Source organism: Ailuropoda melanoleuca, chromosome 9 (genome assembly GCF_002007445.2).
Source record: "Ailuropoda melanoleuca isolate Jingjing chromosome 9, ASM200744v2, whole genome shotgun sequence".
NCBI classification, from domain to species: domain Eukaryota; kingdom Metazoa; phylum Chordata; class Mammalia; order Carnivora; family Ursidae; genus Ailuropoda; species Ailuropoda melanoleuca.
The window spans coordinates 96,080,589-96,094,879 of NC_048226.1; the positions used below are offsets into that span (position 1 = coordinate 96,080,589).

Genomic DNA, 14,291 nt, shown 5'->3' on the forward strand with positions numbered 1-14,291 from the left:
AAGCCAATTGGTGCTCAGTTCCAAAAGCATGGGGATCTGCCACACATCACGGAAGTAAAGCGGGCTCGGTCAACACACAAGAACTGTAACGGAGGGTCTGACTCCTAGGTTACATCAAGAAACCAATGTCCTCCACAACTCAGTTTGTAAACAGAGTCCTGATAAGCTAACGTGCTCATCGTCTGGCCCACTACAGCCATCACTGGAGTCCAGCTCTGGCTGAAGGCACACGGCACAGACACCTCACCTGCTGGACTTCATGGGCTGCTCATACGGTGTCTGCTGAATGGCATACTCCTGGTACCCTCTCCGAGGCGCCAGGTCGGCCACGGTGGCCTCGGGGTTGGCAGTGCCTGTCTCCGGGGGCCCGGCCTCCACTGGAACAATCTTGGTAGCACCTGAGATGAAGGTACAAGGCACCGCACGTTAAAGAGGCACCATGAGGGGCTCTGACCCCACCCCATGCAGGAGCAGAGCCCCAGAAGTGTGTTTCTTTACTGTTTGGCATGCTTGCAAGGTATCGATTTTCCTGCAGTTCACACATTTAACTTCTGTGTGTGTCGCTGTGCGTGTGTGTGTTTGCGGAGGGGAAAGGGCAAGTTTTCTAGTAATCTAGCAAAACATCCTTCTGGGCCTCCTGACTGGCACAGTTGGTTGAGCGTCTGACTCTTGGTTTTGGCTCAGGTCATGATCTCAGGGTTGTGAGATTAAGCCCCACGTCAGGCTCCCTGCTCTGTGGAGTCTGCTTGAGATTCGCTCTCCCCCTCTCTCAGCCCCTCCCACTCTCTCTCTAAAATAAATAAATAAATCTTTAAAAAAATAAAAAAAAAATCCTTCTGGGGGTAATTTTCAGTTGATCTATTAAAAAAAACAAAGACAGGGACATACATACACATGTTTACCTCCCAGGTTTTCTACAGGGCCACCTGCGTCCCACTCAGAGTAAATGGAAACCCGCATCATGAGATCATGGAGCAGGGGCATCAGCTGTGAACAGGAATCGAAGCTGCCAGGCGTCCAGGCCCACATATAACATGACCTTACCATTGGTGGGTGCCTGTTTCCACCCTAGCAAATGAAGGGTGTGGAATGGAAAAACTCAAAGGTCCCTTTGCTTGTGTACTTCTAGGACGCAAAATGATCAAAGACCCTGTACAGCAGTGGACATGAGCACACACATGTGCATCAAAGAAAAGGCTCCAATCTACCCCATTTCTAGAAGAGCAGAGGAACCAATTACGCATTTACCCCCACTTAAAGAAATCTCAAAGGATTACCATCAATTTTAAAGAAATAACAATAGGAACCTCTAGAGACGGCGGAGAAGAGGAGCTGCTCCCTCTCCGAGGTTTTGCTTCCCAGGTCGATACACTCTGAAGTAGGCTGGGGCAGACGAAGCAACTTTCTAGAAAGTTCTTCTAGCCACCTGTTTTTACGAGCCTTATTTCCTACCGACCCTCCTACTCTGCACTGAGGTATAAAGAGGCACTTATCCAGCATTTCCACTTTAAATAAGGAGTGACCACTATTACCAGTGAAAAGAGCCACTGCTCTTAAAATCCTACACTCAATTTTTAAATATTATTTGACAACTATCACCCCAAATGAATAGGAAAAAAACCATTACAATACTTTGGAACCTGCTATCATAAACTGCTTTTTGTCTAAAGTATCTCTTCCTGAAAGACCTTTTTTTAAAAAGGTAGTATAATATGTCCACTCTATTTTATGTGAAAGGAAAGGGAGACCGAAATCTCCAGGATTATAAAATACACAACGAGCCCACTAAAAATGGGCAGAGGGATTGTGAAAGCGCGGGTTCTGGGGAGCAGACGCAACCGTCTCGTCTGAGCGGGGCTGTCTCCCGTGGGGGCCCCACCACTGAGGGCGGAAAGGGGAGGGCACTCCCCGGACAGGGGCTGGGCCAGGGGAGCAGAGGAAAGAAACGTGCCGATCAGGCCTCTGGCAGCAACAGCAGCCCCCAACCCCGCCCACCTCTCCTCTAGAAGCTATCCATGACAGCACTGCAGGAACCGGCCCTCCGTGGAGCCACAGGAATGGGTAACCAAAGGGAGACCCCATCAGTAAGCCAGCTTCCCAGGACTACAGGGTCCAAGCCGTCAGGCTGTTCAGTACAGACGCGCCAAAAGATGCCTGTTTTGCCCCTTCCTGCTTGCTGTGGTCACCTGGAATAGCTTCGTGGGCCGTTAAAACCACACTTATGATGGGTTTCTTCACTCCGGAAATCTGCCCGGCCTCCTTTCCCGAGGGGATCTTCTGGACTTTCTCTGTCCTCTGTGTCCGCGGCCTCCTCGGGGTCTTTTCTCGATCATCTTCCTTGTACTTCCTTTCCAGTTCAAGGTCAGATTCATCACCTAAAGAGCAAATAATACCCAGATGTATAAAATATCCTTTTATATCAGTGACAGAACTGGAGACTGCACATAACATTTTTATGGGATAGTAAAAGAAATATGTGTGTGTGATATACACATGCTGGTCCTCACTGCTGTGCGGGCCTCTCTCTCACTTCGGGCATTATCTTTGGTTCTCTGGGCTCTCATCTGATTCAGCAAATACTCCCTACACCACTGCCACGGGCCACCATCGAGGCACTGGGGATCCAGTGCTGATAACAGCAGGCATAACTCTTCACTTTGTTCTCACGAAGCCTACCAGACCTCAGAGTTACTAAAGAAGATATGATCTCCAAGACTTACAGCCGAGGAAGAATCATTCAAGCTACAACTACTAGCTACCTTCTATGGTGGATAGAAAGGCCAACAGGGCCCTCAAAAGCCCTGCAGTCTGGTGGGAGAGACAGGTTCAAGCAGGTGTGGGCAAGGACAGCCAGCTGTGGCCAACTGAAATGAGGAGCGATGGTAGAATCCAAAACCATCAGCTCTGCATAGTGTTTTAGCTACAGCTTCATGGAGACCCAGGGAGGTAGAAATAAAACCAGTGGAGGGAGTAACAGCTAGGTCCTAGAGAGCCTGAGGCCCATGAGAGTCTGGGGCCCTCCATCCCCGACGGCAGCGCTCACGGAGACCAGGCTAGGAGTGTAGGTGGGCGAAACCGCCAGATGGGGCTCTGGTGACAGAGCACAGGCCCCAGTGCCAGCCAGGGCCGCCCTGTCGGGGCTGAGGGCAAAGTCACCAGATTCCTTGACTGTTCAAAAGGAGATGGGAAATCCAGTTTTATATGAAATCTTCTGATTTTTCAAGGTTGACAGTAATAAAAAAAAAATCTTAAAACAATGGGAGGGCCAAGCACAACATATCTGAGGCTGCACTTGACCCACAGCCCTCCCCTGCTGCCGTGGAAGGAACATTTTATGTGGGGGAAGAGCTACCCCGCATCCACGCTTCAAACCCATGCCACCACTGGGGACGACGAACTGAATGGGTTCAAAAGACATTTCAACACACGAAAGAATGGATGTGTCAGCCACAGAAGGAACAACAGCTAGCCTCGCACAGCTAGACTTGGCAGCAGCCCGAGGGCTAAGAAACACTCTGATACGAAGTGAAGAATAAAAGTACAAGCCATCTCTTGAAGGCAGGCTGTTCCAGATTCCGAAGGAAACACAGGGGAGGAAGGGGAAAGACATTTTGTCTTAGAATCACAACCACAAACCTGAAATAACCTGCCCAAGAATCACCTCTGGAACGTCATGACAAGCAGAAGGAACCATTCCACACAGCCAGTTAGCAGAGATGAGCGGGGGGTGGGGCCCTGGTTGTGGGACAGGCACATGGGCGGACGGACAGTGGGGGCTCGGAAAGCACTGGCAAGAGGTGGGGGGACACATCACGCAAGGGAAGTTGGAACCACGCAGCAATAAGGCAGAAGCTGGAGAAGACCAGAGAAACCAAAGGGAGACGGCCTGGGGCAACTCGGTGAGCCTATGCTTGTCACGATTCAGGTCTGCCTACAGCCAGACCCACACGTCAACATACCAATGAACGCGTGGAGGGACAAGGTAACATGGAGAAGCACAAATTCTCAGGGAGGCCTGCTTGTGGAAGGAAGCCTCTCTCAAGATGAGGATAGGAAAACACGTGGCTAATGGGGCAGACTGATCAAAACATACACAAATGTTCTGTGTTCTACAGATGATGTCTTTTGGTACTTGTCCCCATAATCCAGGTTTGCCCGGAACGTGTGTAGACCTGGTGGAAACAGTCTTAGGGAATTTAATTGCCTGGAAAGGGTCCTTAGTCATGTAATTAGTGTGAGCACGAAACACATTAACATTGAATTAAATAGAAAAATTAGCAGATGAGAGCATGAATCGGACGGACTGTGCATTACTAGTCCCCAAGGCCAAATGGGAAAGTCAAGGACCGTCACATAGGTCCATCCTTTGAGGAATACGACAAGCCCTGCAGAGCTAAAGAACAGGCAAAGCAAGTGACCTGCAAAGTTGCCACCAGTGCTCACATTCTGTGAGGCCGGATTTGCACCATGCCTGATGGGAATGTTTTATATCACCCTGCAGTGGCTATATTAAAAACATCTCAAAAAGTTTATGAATTCCCTCAGTCACAGTAGTTCTTTACGGGGCCTGCATCACTGGGTGACATGCGTGCACAGGCAACTACGGTAGAATATTCCGGGTGCCATGAAGACATAGAAACAACAGACCGAGGGTTTTTGTTTTTTTTGTTTTTTTTGTTTTTTTTTTTTGCTTTTAAAATGATGCTCCACTTTATAAAAGAACTCACCCAGGGATACAATTTGCTATGTGGACGACACAGCAAGAACAGATATGCTCACATAAAAAAAAAAAAAAAAACCCAAAAAACAAAACCACCTCCCTGAGAATTTGAGCTTGCCATGAGCTGACCCTGGGGTTAACAGCATGAATCAACTAAAACACCAGAACATCCGCCCCGCGGTAGCCCGCATCGTCAGAAGGGCTCTCAGAGCCGTGCCCTGGACAAACTGGATCCTGACTCTCCTTTAGACATTGTATGTTAGGCAGGTGCTACAGAGCGTGCTGTGAGGATGGTGGATGGGAGGAGAAAAAGGTGTGGAAGAGCCTGAGTTGGCCTGAGGTGGAGAAGAGGAGGATGGGTAAGAATCTTACGTCTCCACTACCAGACCCACTCCCAGTGCCCCTGCCTCTTCAAGAGTGGCACCCCTCCGGCTGCAAGGACAGAGCATGCTGCCCCAGTCCCAACGCCCCCCCACCCCGGTAACTGGCCCACAGGACCTCAGTGCAGTGAATGGGGTCTGGTTGAAGGCAGCCACGGGGCTTCTGGGAGCAGTGTTCCTCCCTAAGAAGAAAGAAATGTCCTTCTTCTCCAACCGGACATTACCATGTCCACTGTCCGGAACTGAGACAAACACCCAGAAACCACAAGAGATCAAGCAAAAGACAAGTCAATGCTGTGAGGGTCTTGAAGGGAAGGACGGACCCCACGATCTCGATGGCAGCTGTGCCACTGAGCCCACCGGAAACCACTAGCCCTCAGAGACCTCGTAACCCAAAAGAACGGCCACCTCATCCTCAAACACATCTGCAGTTGGTGCCTCTGCTGAAGGTTATCTCGATTAAAACACGGTCCAAGCCAATCTCCACCCTGGCCTAAGTATGAATTGTTTCAAAATTCCAACATGTCCCTGTCCCTGCCACCTGAACCCTTCAGTGACTTCCCTCCCGTCTCCATTAAGAGAAAGTACTAGTTAGGGGCGCCTGGGTAGNGTCCCTGTCCCTGCCACCTGAACCCTTCAGTGACTTCCCTCCCGTCTCCATTAAGAGAAAGTACTAGTTAGGAGCGCCTGGGTAGCGCAGTCGTTAAGCGTCTGCCTTCGGCTCAGGGCATGATCCTGGCGTTCTAGGATCGAGTCCCACATCGGGCTCCTCTGCTGGGAGCCTGCTTCTTCCTCTCCCANCTCCTCCGCTGGGAGCCTGCTTCTTCCTCTCCCACTCCCCCTGCTTGTGTTCCCTCTCTCGCTGGCTGTCTCTATCTCTGTTGAATAAATGAATAAAATCTTTAAAAAAAAAAATAAATAAAGTACTAGATAAAGCCCTCTGGGATTTGCAGTAAATCCTCCCTCCCAGGACCCCTGAACCGTCAAGGCCACGCCTCCCACGCACCTGCCCACCAGTACTCACCTGCTCACCCCCTGGGGCTAGAATGACACTGCATGACAAGCTGACTAAATACCCAGGATGTTTACAGTCTCTGGACCTTGCACACAACACCCTCACCCCACGACCCCTGTCTGTCCAAATAACAAACAAGGACACACAGATTTATGCACGCACACGCACACACCAGTGTATCACCACATCAATGACTGGACTCCCCACACTGCTTTGCGATTTTCTATTCAGACGCCTCACTGTGCTGTGATCTCCTGGAGGGTGGGTCCACGTCTTCCTGTTATCTTACAAGCCTAGCGCAGGCCTGGAGCAGAGAAAGGGACTGCCCTAGGTGACAACACCTGCTCTGCTGTGCTCAGAAAAGCCCAGCTGAACCAACGGGTACAAGTCACTACAGGTTTCAGCCAGAGAAAGAAATTTCCAGCAGTGAGAGGTGTCCAAGGAGGGAAGGGTAGTTTTTAGTGACGCGTTTCCAAGGACAGTTTTCAAGGAACCTTCAGATCCCGTTTGTGATGCTGTGGGGAAGACTGCACCACCTGGGAAGTCAGACTAGGCAACCTTGGCCTCTCAGAACTCCGGGCTGACTCACAGGGAGATGGAGCCTCATGTGGAGCACGGCCATGGAAAGAAAGGGGCAGCTTGGGAAAGAGGGCAGAGGAATGAGCAAGAGGGGACAGAAGTAGAAAAATCGGAGTAGGGCAGGGGGCGACAGAACACTCTGCACCTCCCTCCCTCCTGGACGGGCACCAGAGTCCAGTTTGTGCTTTGTGCAGGTTCTGATCCCCCCACAGAAGCGCCAATGGGGCTCTGGCTGTGCCCCCTGGCCCATGTCCAACTCTGGCAGCAGCTCCAGAGGACAGCTCACACTTACCTTGTCCTCCAGCATCCCGCCTACGCTGCACAGGGTGCCCTTCGGGGTCCCAGCTGAGCCCAGAAGTGAAGATGGATCAATATGATGGGAGGCAAGCCTCAACCAATAAGGGAAGGGAGACAGCTCATAACCACTCTGGGCTCCTGACTTGGGTGGACAATTCTGGGAGCCATTCCAAAGCTTCCAGATCCTGGAAGAGTCGAACCTCTGCTGACTGCGGCAGTGAGCCCACTAACAAACCGTCGGCTCTCCTCCCTCCCTGTCTCACCTCCCCACGCCCTGGCTGCCGCTTCCTGGGATCACCATCCCCATAACCTGTCTACAGCTGCGCTACAGCCAGGCGAACGGATGCTAAGACACTCTCCACTGAAGACCGCCCCAAATACACATGCTCCCCTCAATTCTGTGTGGCCTCATGCGACGTGAAGCCACAGCCCATGGAGCTATATTCCATTCTTGAGAGCTTCCGAGGTCTCCATGCGAAGTTTTCCCACTGATTGAGGCACCGCATGGCGAGCACTGTCCTCACCAGCCTTGGAAACGATCCTTGGAGATGGTGCGATGCGCTCCCTTCAGCAATGCAGCACCATGGACAGAACAAAGTTCCCACGGGAAAAGCAGCCTGTGCGTTCCGGGAGTAGCAAAGAATTCCAGATAAAACACCAAGCATGAGAGACACGAGCCTCCCTGCATCCTCACGGGACCCAGCTCTGTACTCCTCAAAGATGTCTTTTCTCTACGGAAAGGCCTCGTGGGCTCAGCCGGGAGGTCCCGCTGCTGCACGCTTTCCCGAGGGCTTGCTAATTCCACTGCCTGCCTGACAGTCTTCCAGAAGCTCTGCAGATACTCACCTGCTTCCTCTGAGTTACTGACTTTTTAAAACTTCCACCTCGTCCCAGCTAATGCCTACATTCCTCCTGGTTTCTTTTTCTGTCCGAAATCCAATAGCTCCAGGACGGGTGCTGGGGTGTGCCCTGCACACGGCTGCTGGCGAGTCACGCAGCAAAGGGCCTGTTGGAGGACACAGGATGGAGGCGGTGGGGGCACCCTGCGCCCCAGAGTCAGGGGTCCCGGGCTGGACTCCACTCGACCATGTCCAGTGGGACTTTGGAAAACTGCTTAACTTCCATAAAATCCCTCAGAAAAAATAAAATAATGACACAGGCCACCCCACCAAGGATTGCTTTGAAGACAAAATGACACGGTTCACATGCAAGTCCCAACACACATTAAACACCCATCGTCTCCACCCTTCCTGGGAACACCTGGGACACTACACCATGCCCTCAAGACCACTCTCATGCACTCGCCCTCACAGTCCACCTGACGGGCGCGGTCTGAGTCAGCTGTGGCGGCTCTATCAGAAACACCACGGGCTGGGGGGCTCGCAAACAACAGAAGTCTGTTCCTCACGGCTCTGGAGGCTAGAAGTCCAGGAGACCTGGTGCCTGCTGAGAGCCGGCTTCCTGGTTCTTGGTGCCTTCTTGTGTGTCCTCATGTGGAGGAAGGGGTGAGGAGGTTCCTGGGGCCTTCCTGATGAGGACACTAATCCCGTTCATGAGGGCTCTGCCCTCAAGACCCAATCATCTCCCAAACGCCCCACCTTTTGATACCATCATCTTCTACCATCATCTTCGGGGATTAGGATTTCAGCACAGGAATGTGGCCTGGGGGACACACACATTCAGACCACAGCAGGCTCCTGCAGAAGAAATAAAGTCGGTAGCCAGAGGCACTCTTGGGGCACAAGCTTCCCCACCCTTGCCCCTCGGCATCTGCTGGTTCATCCTTCCATACACAGAGAGCAGCAAGCAAAGAACAGCAACGGCAAAAGAAGTTTGGGGGACACCGCAGAGTCAGTGATCCTAAAGCCCGAGGGGCAGACGGGTGTTAGAGAGTCACTAGGACAGCTGCCTGTCATCAGGCTGTTACCACCCCACCAGCTCAAAGGAAAGCTGTCTACATGGGCAACCAGTCAGGGCACACAGACCCCTCACTATTACCCACAGACGGCTTCACGGAGACCTGCTGAGCAGCAGTCTGTCCCGGACACACGGAGAGCCCTGTGAGCTCTGATTTATTAAATAAATTGTAGACAGTCTCAACCATGACTACATGCGTAAATCCACTGCCACGAGCCATCCAAGAAACACAAGGTGAAGGGCATTTTGCAGAGAGTCACACTTCTGGGTGACCAGACCAGCCATTCTTCACCTCCGGCAAAGGTGACCACAGAAGAGGGGTACGGCCTGAGGCACATCTGAGCGTCTCCCCGCCTCCTCCCCAGGCTGCCTGCTGCTCAAGTCTCCTTCCACTCCAGTCTCCTCCCTGGTGCTTCTGGACGTAACGTGTGCAGCCATGCTGCAGCATGGAGAGCGGGGGTCTGGTTTCCAGAGTGTGGCGGTAAAAATCGGCCCTTACCTCCTAAGGAACCTCCTCTGACAAGTCCTGGCCCTCCGCCCACGTTTACCACCCAAACTCTCCCACGACTGTCCATCCTCGGGCACGCTCGCTCCAGACCCAACACTGCTAGAACCTGAGGCCAATTAAAGCACCAGGCCCTGCAGACACATTCACTTTTATCTTCAGGACTGTACCTGATTGTGACGTGCAAGGGCTTAGGCAGCTGTGCGGCTGACTTCAAAGCCTGTCTCTTCAGTTTGCCTGCCTGCTTGCCAGTCACCCTCTCCTCACCCTGGTTAAGTATTCATGTCAAGCACTGCTCTTCTGAAAACAGAATTTCTATCTATAATAGTAAGTTCAACAATAATTTTCTACCACTTAATAAAACATTCTCTCTGAAAACTGACTTCTCGCTCTCCTCTTACTTCCCTCCTTCTTAAACCAAACACCATTTCTGCACAAAAGACATAAATATTTCCTTGGAATTGTCAAAGGACTACAGGATGTATTTGTTCTTCACCAGCTGTGGTTCATTCAACAGACCCTTCCGGAGTACCAGGCTCCATCTTAAGCACTGGGGACACTGTGTGTACAAAACAGAGAAAGAGCCCTGCCTCCTGGATTTTACACGCTAGTAGGGGCATTCGATATCTTTAAAACATGATAAGTAGGTAAATTACATAGGACATCAGAAGGTAACTGGGCAGGTCCAAACGTTCCATGTGGAGTCTAGCACTCTACTTCTGACCTAACAAACACAACTCACACCCCCATTTCCTACTGATGAGGACAGTCCCTGTGATGTGGCTTATTTATTTCCTTGTTGGCTTGGTCATGTCTGTTTCCCAATGATGTGAGTGCAGTGAAGCATGGCAGGATTTAGCCCATTTTGCAGGACGCCTAGGGACCCCATAAAGCAGAGAGCCAGCAGGGCCTCACACTTCACCAAGCGGGAAAGTCAGCCATTCATTAAACAGAGAACGAGTGACAGCCCCTTGGGTGCCTGGCCCTGTGCCAGGATGTGGGGACCCAAAGAGTGAGGCCCGTCTCTGCCCCCAGAGAGCTCTAAAGCTCACCCATGGACGACCGCCCTTACCATGCTACACACGTCACCCCACCTCGGTCCTCGGGCCCTTATGAAGTTGCTTTGTTCCTAAGCCCATCACAAAGATAAGGCTCTGAGGGGGAGAGGCAACAGGACCGAGAGACCCTCCCCCAGCAGGTGGCAGACCCAACATCACACCTGAGTCAGTGTGCATCAGAGCGGGGGCTTCCTACTGCCCTCTCCTGCCTCTGACGGGCACAGGAAGGGAGTTTACTCTGAGTACATGGACAGGAACCAACGGAACAGCCGGGGTCCATGGTGGAGCCTCATGTCATCTTAAGTGGCCAAGAGGGCAGATGGGCCAGGCCAGTGGGCCGGTAAGTGATCGCACGCCCATCCCTCTGCTCTGTCCCTGGGGAAAGGTGCTCGGCTGACAGGCACTCACGTACCTCGGCACCCAAACACTGCCCTTAAACAACCTCTTTCCTCCTAGCCCACTTCCCTCTAATGGGGGCCAGGCCCGTCTGAGCAGAAGACCAAAGGAGGACACAAAGGCCGGCACTGCTCAGTGCACCCTCAGTCAAGCCCACGTAGCAGCAAGAAGCCATTTGCTCCCAATCACATCCCACAACCCCCGCCCGCCTGCCACACTAGGACCCGGGAGCGACAGCCACACCAGCCTCCTGCACCCGGGCCGAGCATTTAAAATCCCGCAGCGGCTGCTGGGGGGCACGCCCAGCGCTCCCGCTCTGCAGCCACACTCCCTGCTGGGAAGAGGCAATTCTCCGAAAGGGAAGAAAACTACAGTTTCTGTTCTGTTCACACAGGGAAAGGCCTATGTCTTTCCCGCACAGAGACAGACAAGGCCTCTGGCAATACACACAGAGAGCTAAAGGTGACTCTTCGATGACAGCAGGATGCTGACACCAGGCTGACACCAATGGGTACTTAGGGATAATTTACGCACCCTTGTTTCAGAGAATGCCCACTTGACCCCCTGGGCCTACACAGGGTACTCGACGAGGAGTGGCCAGCTAGCCAGCATCTTTTAACGAATAGCATCCAGTGTGGAAAATGAAGCCACTGGTGGGGGCTGGGGGACGGAAGTGCCCGGGTCACCCCTCAAGGCTTCTACATGCTCTTTTTAAGGGGAACCATCGTCAAAATATCCTGCTTTGTGTATAGATATTAATTACACAATTAATTTTAAGGTAGTATTTTGTCTTCAACTTGTACGAGAGGTCTAAAATATCTCCACTGAGCTCTAGAAACGGCTCTTGATCCAACAGAAAACAGGACGTGATTTCGGCGAGATGGACAGCTGAAATGTGCCTGAGGAGCCTGACTGGACCGGACGCCATCAGACCCCAGTGGGTCTCGACGGCCTGCTCCTGGGGAGGCCCGCCAGGCCACAGGAGGGAAGAGCAGCATCAGTCCCGTCAGCAGCACTGGCGTTCACACAGAAGCAGTGACGGTGCTCTGTCTGCTCCTCTGGTCAACGATCACGAGAGACTGAGAAACTGCACCACCACGCTAATACCACTTGCTCTTCTGCGCGATACTCTACGACTGGCAAACCACCTTCCTGAGCATTACCCAGCGCGTGTAACTCCACTATCGTGGGCACCGTGTGCCTTTCCCACCAATCTGTTTATTTCACTTTCTGCCCCAAGGCTCTAATAAACGTGCTCTTGCAGAACGCCAGGCCCTCAGCAGAGGGGCCCTCGTCCATCCACTTCACACCACGTTGCATCACTGGATCCCACTGTGATCCTCGCTGCTTTAGGATGGTGCTTCTCCAATGTTTTTAGCAGCAGGATGCTTTTCAAGCGCATTACTTAAGCAATGTCAATATAAACCATCGATAAAGGGGCGTGACTTCCCTGGTTCAAGCGGGTGGGGACCCCTTCACCACCTCCCACACCGCCCCCAACCCATCCATCCTGAGCCGCAAGCACCTCTGAAGGGCCCTGAAAGCAGCTCGAACACCAGCAGGTGAGGGTGCCCGGGGAGGGCCTGGGTCAAACACCACTCCCACCACCGTCGTCGCTCTGAGTGGCCCCGGCAGCAGGCAGGGTGAGTGGCCCCGGCAGCAGGCAGGGTGCGTTTCGGCGGGATCGGCCGGGAGCTCTCGAAGAGTACGGCCACCGTGGGGTTCGAGCAAGGGAAAGGCGGCACGGGGAAGCACGCATGGCCGTCCCTTGGGACGCGTGTGCTGCCATGGGGCTGATGTCCACCTCGGGTCTGGGGCTGGCATTCCGGATCCTCGTGCTTCCGTCCGCTGCATGCTAGTGCAAGAGAGCTGCAGGGGGCACGGGCCTTACCCACCCCCCGGCCCCGTGCTTTCTGCCGAGTCACCGACATTCTGGGAACCATAACTTTTAATTTCTTGACATCTGTGCATATTGCTCTTCAAGCCCAGCACATTAACATAATTCTTTGTATTTCATTTCCTTTCGAAAAGACGGTGTTTAAAAGAGCAATGGCACAGCACAGAGTGGAATGCGGGGCCTCATGCAGAAGCAGATGTTCACAGACGGGCATGTACGCCCACAGGGCTGAGGCCCCCCCCACCACATCTACAAATGGGCCTGGTGCTTGAATATGCAGGGAGGTGCTCTGACTACAAAACCAGAGGCCGGGTTGCTTCAGGAGCAGAGACCAAACATTTGTTCCATTTTAAGGGTAATGAGCAAAAATCCAGTGCCCTCAGTGTTCTAGCAAGTTCCTATTTGCCCAAGACCCCCACTCCATCCTTCACCCAGCTGCCTGTGAGGGTCCCAGAGGAACTCCCCTGGCCTCGCTTGCCCCTGGGTGTAGCCACTGGAGGCACAGGAGATGGGGTGGGGGGCGGTCCCTCCCCAGGCTCCCTCCCTGCTGGCTCCTCTGAGGTTGCTTCATCCTCTACCACGGGCTGACCCTTGGAGCTCTGGGGACCACTCTCCCCACTGCCTTTATACCCAGGGTATTAACAACACCTCACGCCCCCGCTGTCCACAGTTTCTCACAAGACCTAAGCCTTTAATACAGGATCCCTTTATTAAGCCCTCAAAAGTTGCCAATTCAAGCAGGCCATCCTCTTCCTGCCCACATCCACGATCCTTTCAGTCACCCCAGATGGCTCCTCTTTCCAACCCCCATGTCACCTGCAGGTCAGCACCAGCCACATCCCAAGCCCCAAGACCAATGGCCTCTACCCAGCTTCCCCTCATGTCATCTCCCCGCCTGACTTGCCGTCACTGGCTGTCCTCCTCCCGCTTACTGGCAGCGTCCTGCTCTCCCGTCCCTCCGGATGCTCAGCAGCAGGGGCCTCGGGAACCTCCGCCCGTGGATGCCCCACCCACTTGTGCCCTCATCTGCAGATGGCCCCAAGGCTAGGGCTCCCATCCAGCCCTCCTGCCGGCTCCACACCAGGTAGATAACATCCCTTTGGACACCCAGAGTCCACCAGACTCCACACACGACCAGAAGTAACAAGTCCTCTCCTCCCCAAACCTGCTTCTCCCTTGGGTTCTCAAGACTGGCAGGGCCCATCCTCCACGCTAGCACCCAAGTCAAAACCAAGGCCACCTCCCACTCGCTCCCTCTTGCTTCCCACCCACTCCAACGTCTGCCCAGGCCTGGCAATCACACTTCCACCAGAGCTCTCCAACATGCCCACTTCTTTCCACTCCCAAGGCCACTGCTGAATTTGGACCCTCAACAAGACCACTGCACCAGCCCCCCGCACCATGCCCCACTGACCACATGTGGCGGGGGTGAGGGGGACTCCTCTGAGCCTTAAGGAATGCTGCTGCCTCTGCCAGTGCTGGCACTCCCCTCCCATCACCTCTTCCCCTCCCCTCACCTCCACTCCC

The 14,291-nt window shown here is 53.2% G+C and overlaps 1 protein-coding gene across 6 annotated transcripts in view; it reads right to left on the reverse strand.

Annotated features, from left to right (window-relative positions):
• The window catches only part of ZFAT (zinc finger and AT-hook domain containing), a 291,267-nt gene that overhangs the window by 239,380 nt on the left and 37,596 nt on the right, over positions 1–14,291 (reverse strand). For all 6 annotated transcript variants that reach the window (XR_004627936.1, XR_004627937.1, XM_034668647.1 and 3 more), the window contains exons 4-5: positions 2,187–2,375; positions 248–398 (exon numbers count right to left, since the gene is read on the reverse strand). Coding sequence is in view for 4 of the 6 variants with exons in the window: in XM_034668647.1 (XP_034524538.1) it covers positions 248–398; positions 2,187–2,375 (340 nt within the window). In the remaining 2 variants the exon portion in view is untranslated. The remainder of the gene's footprint in view (positions 1–247; positions 399–2,186; positions 2,376–14,291) is intronic.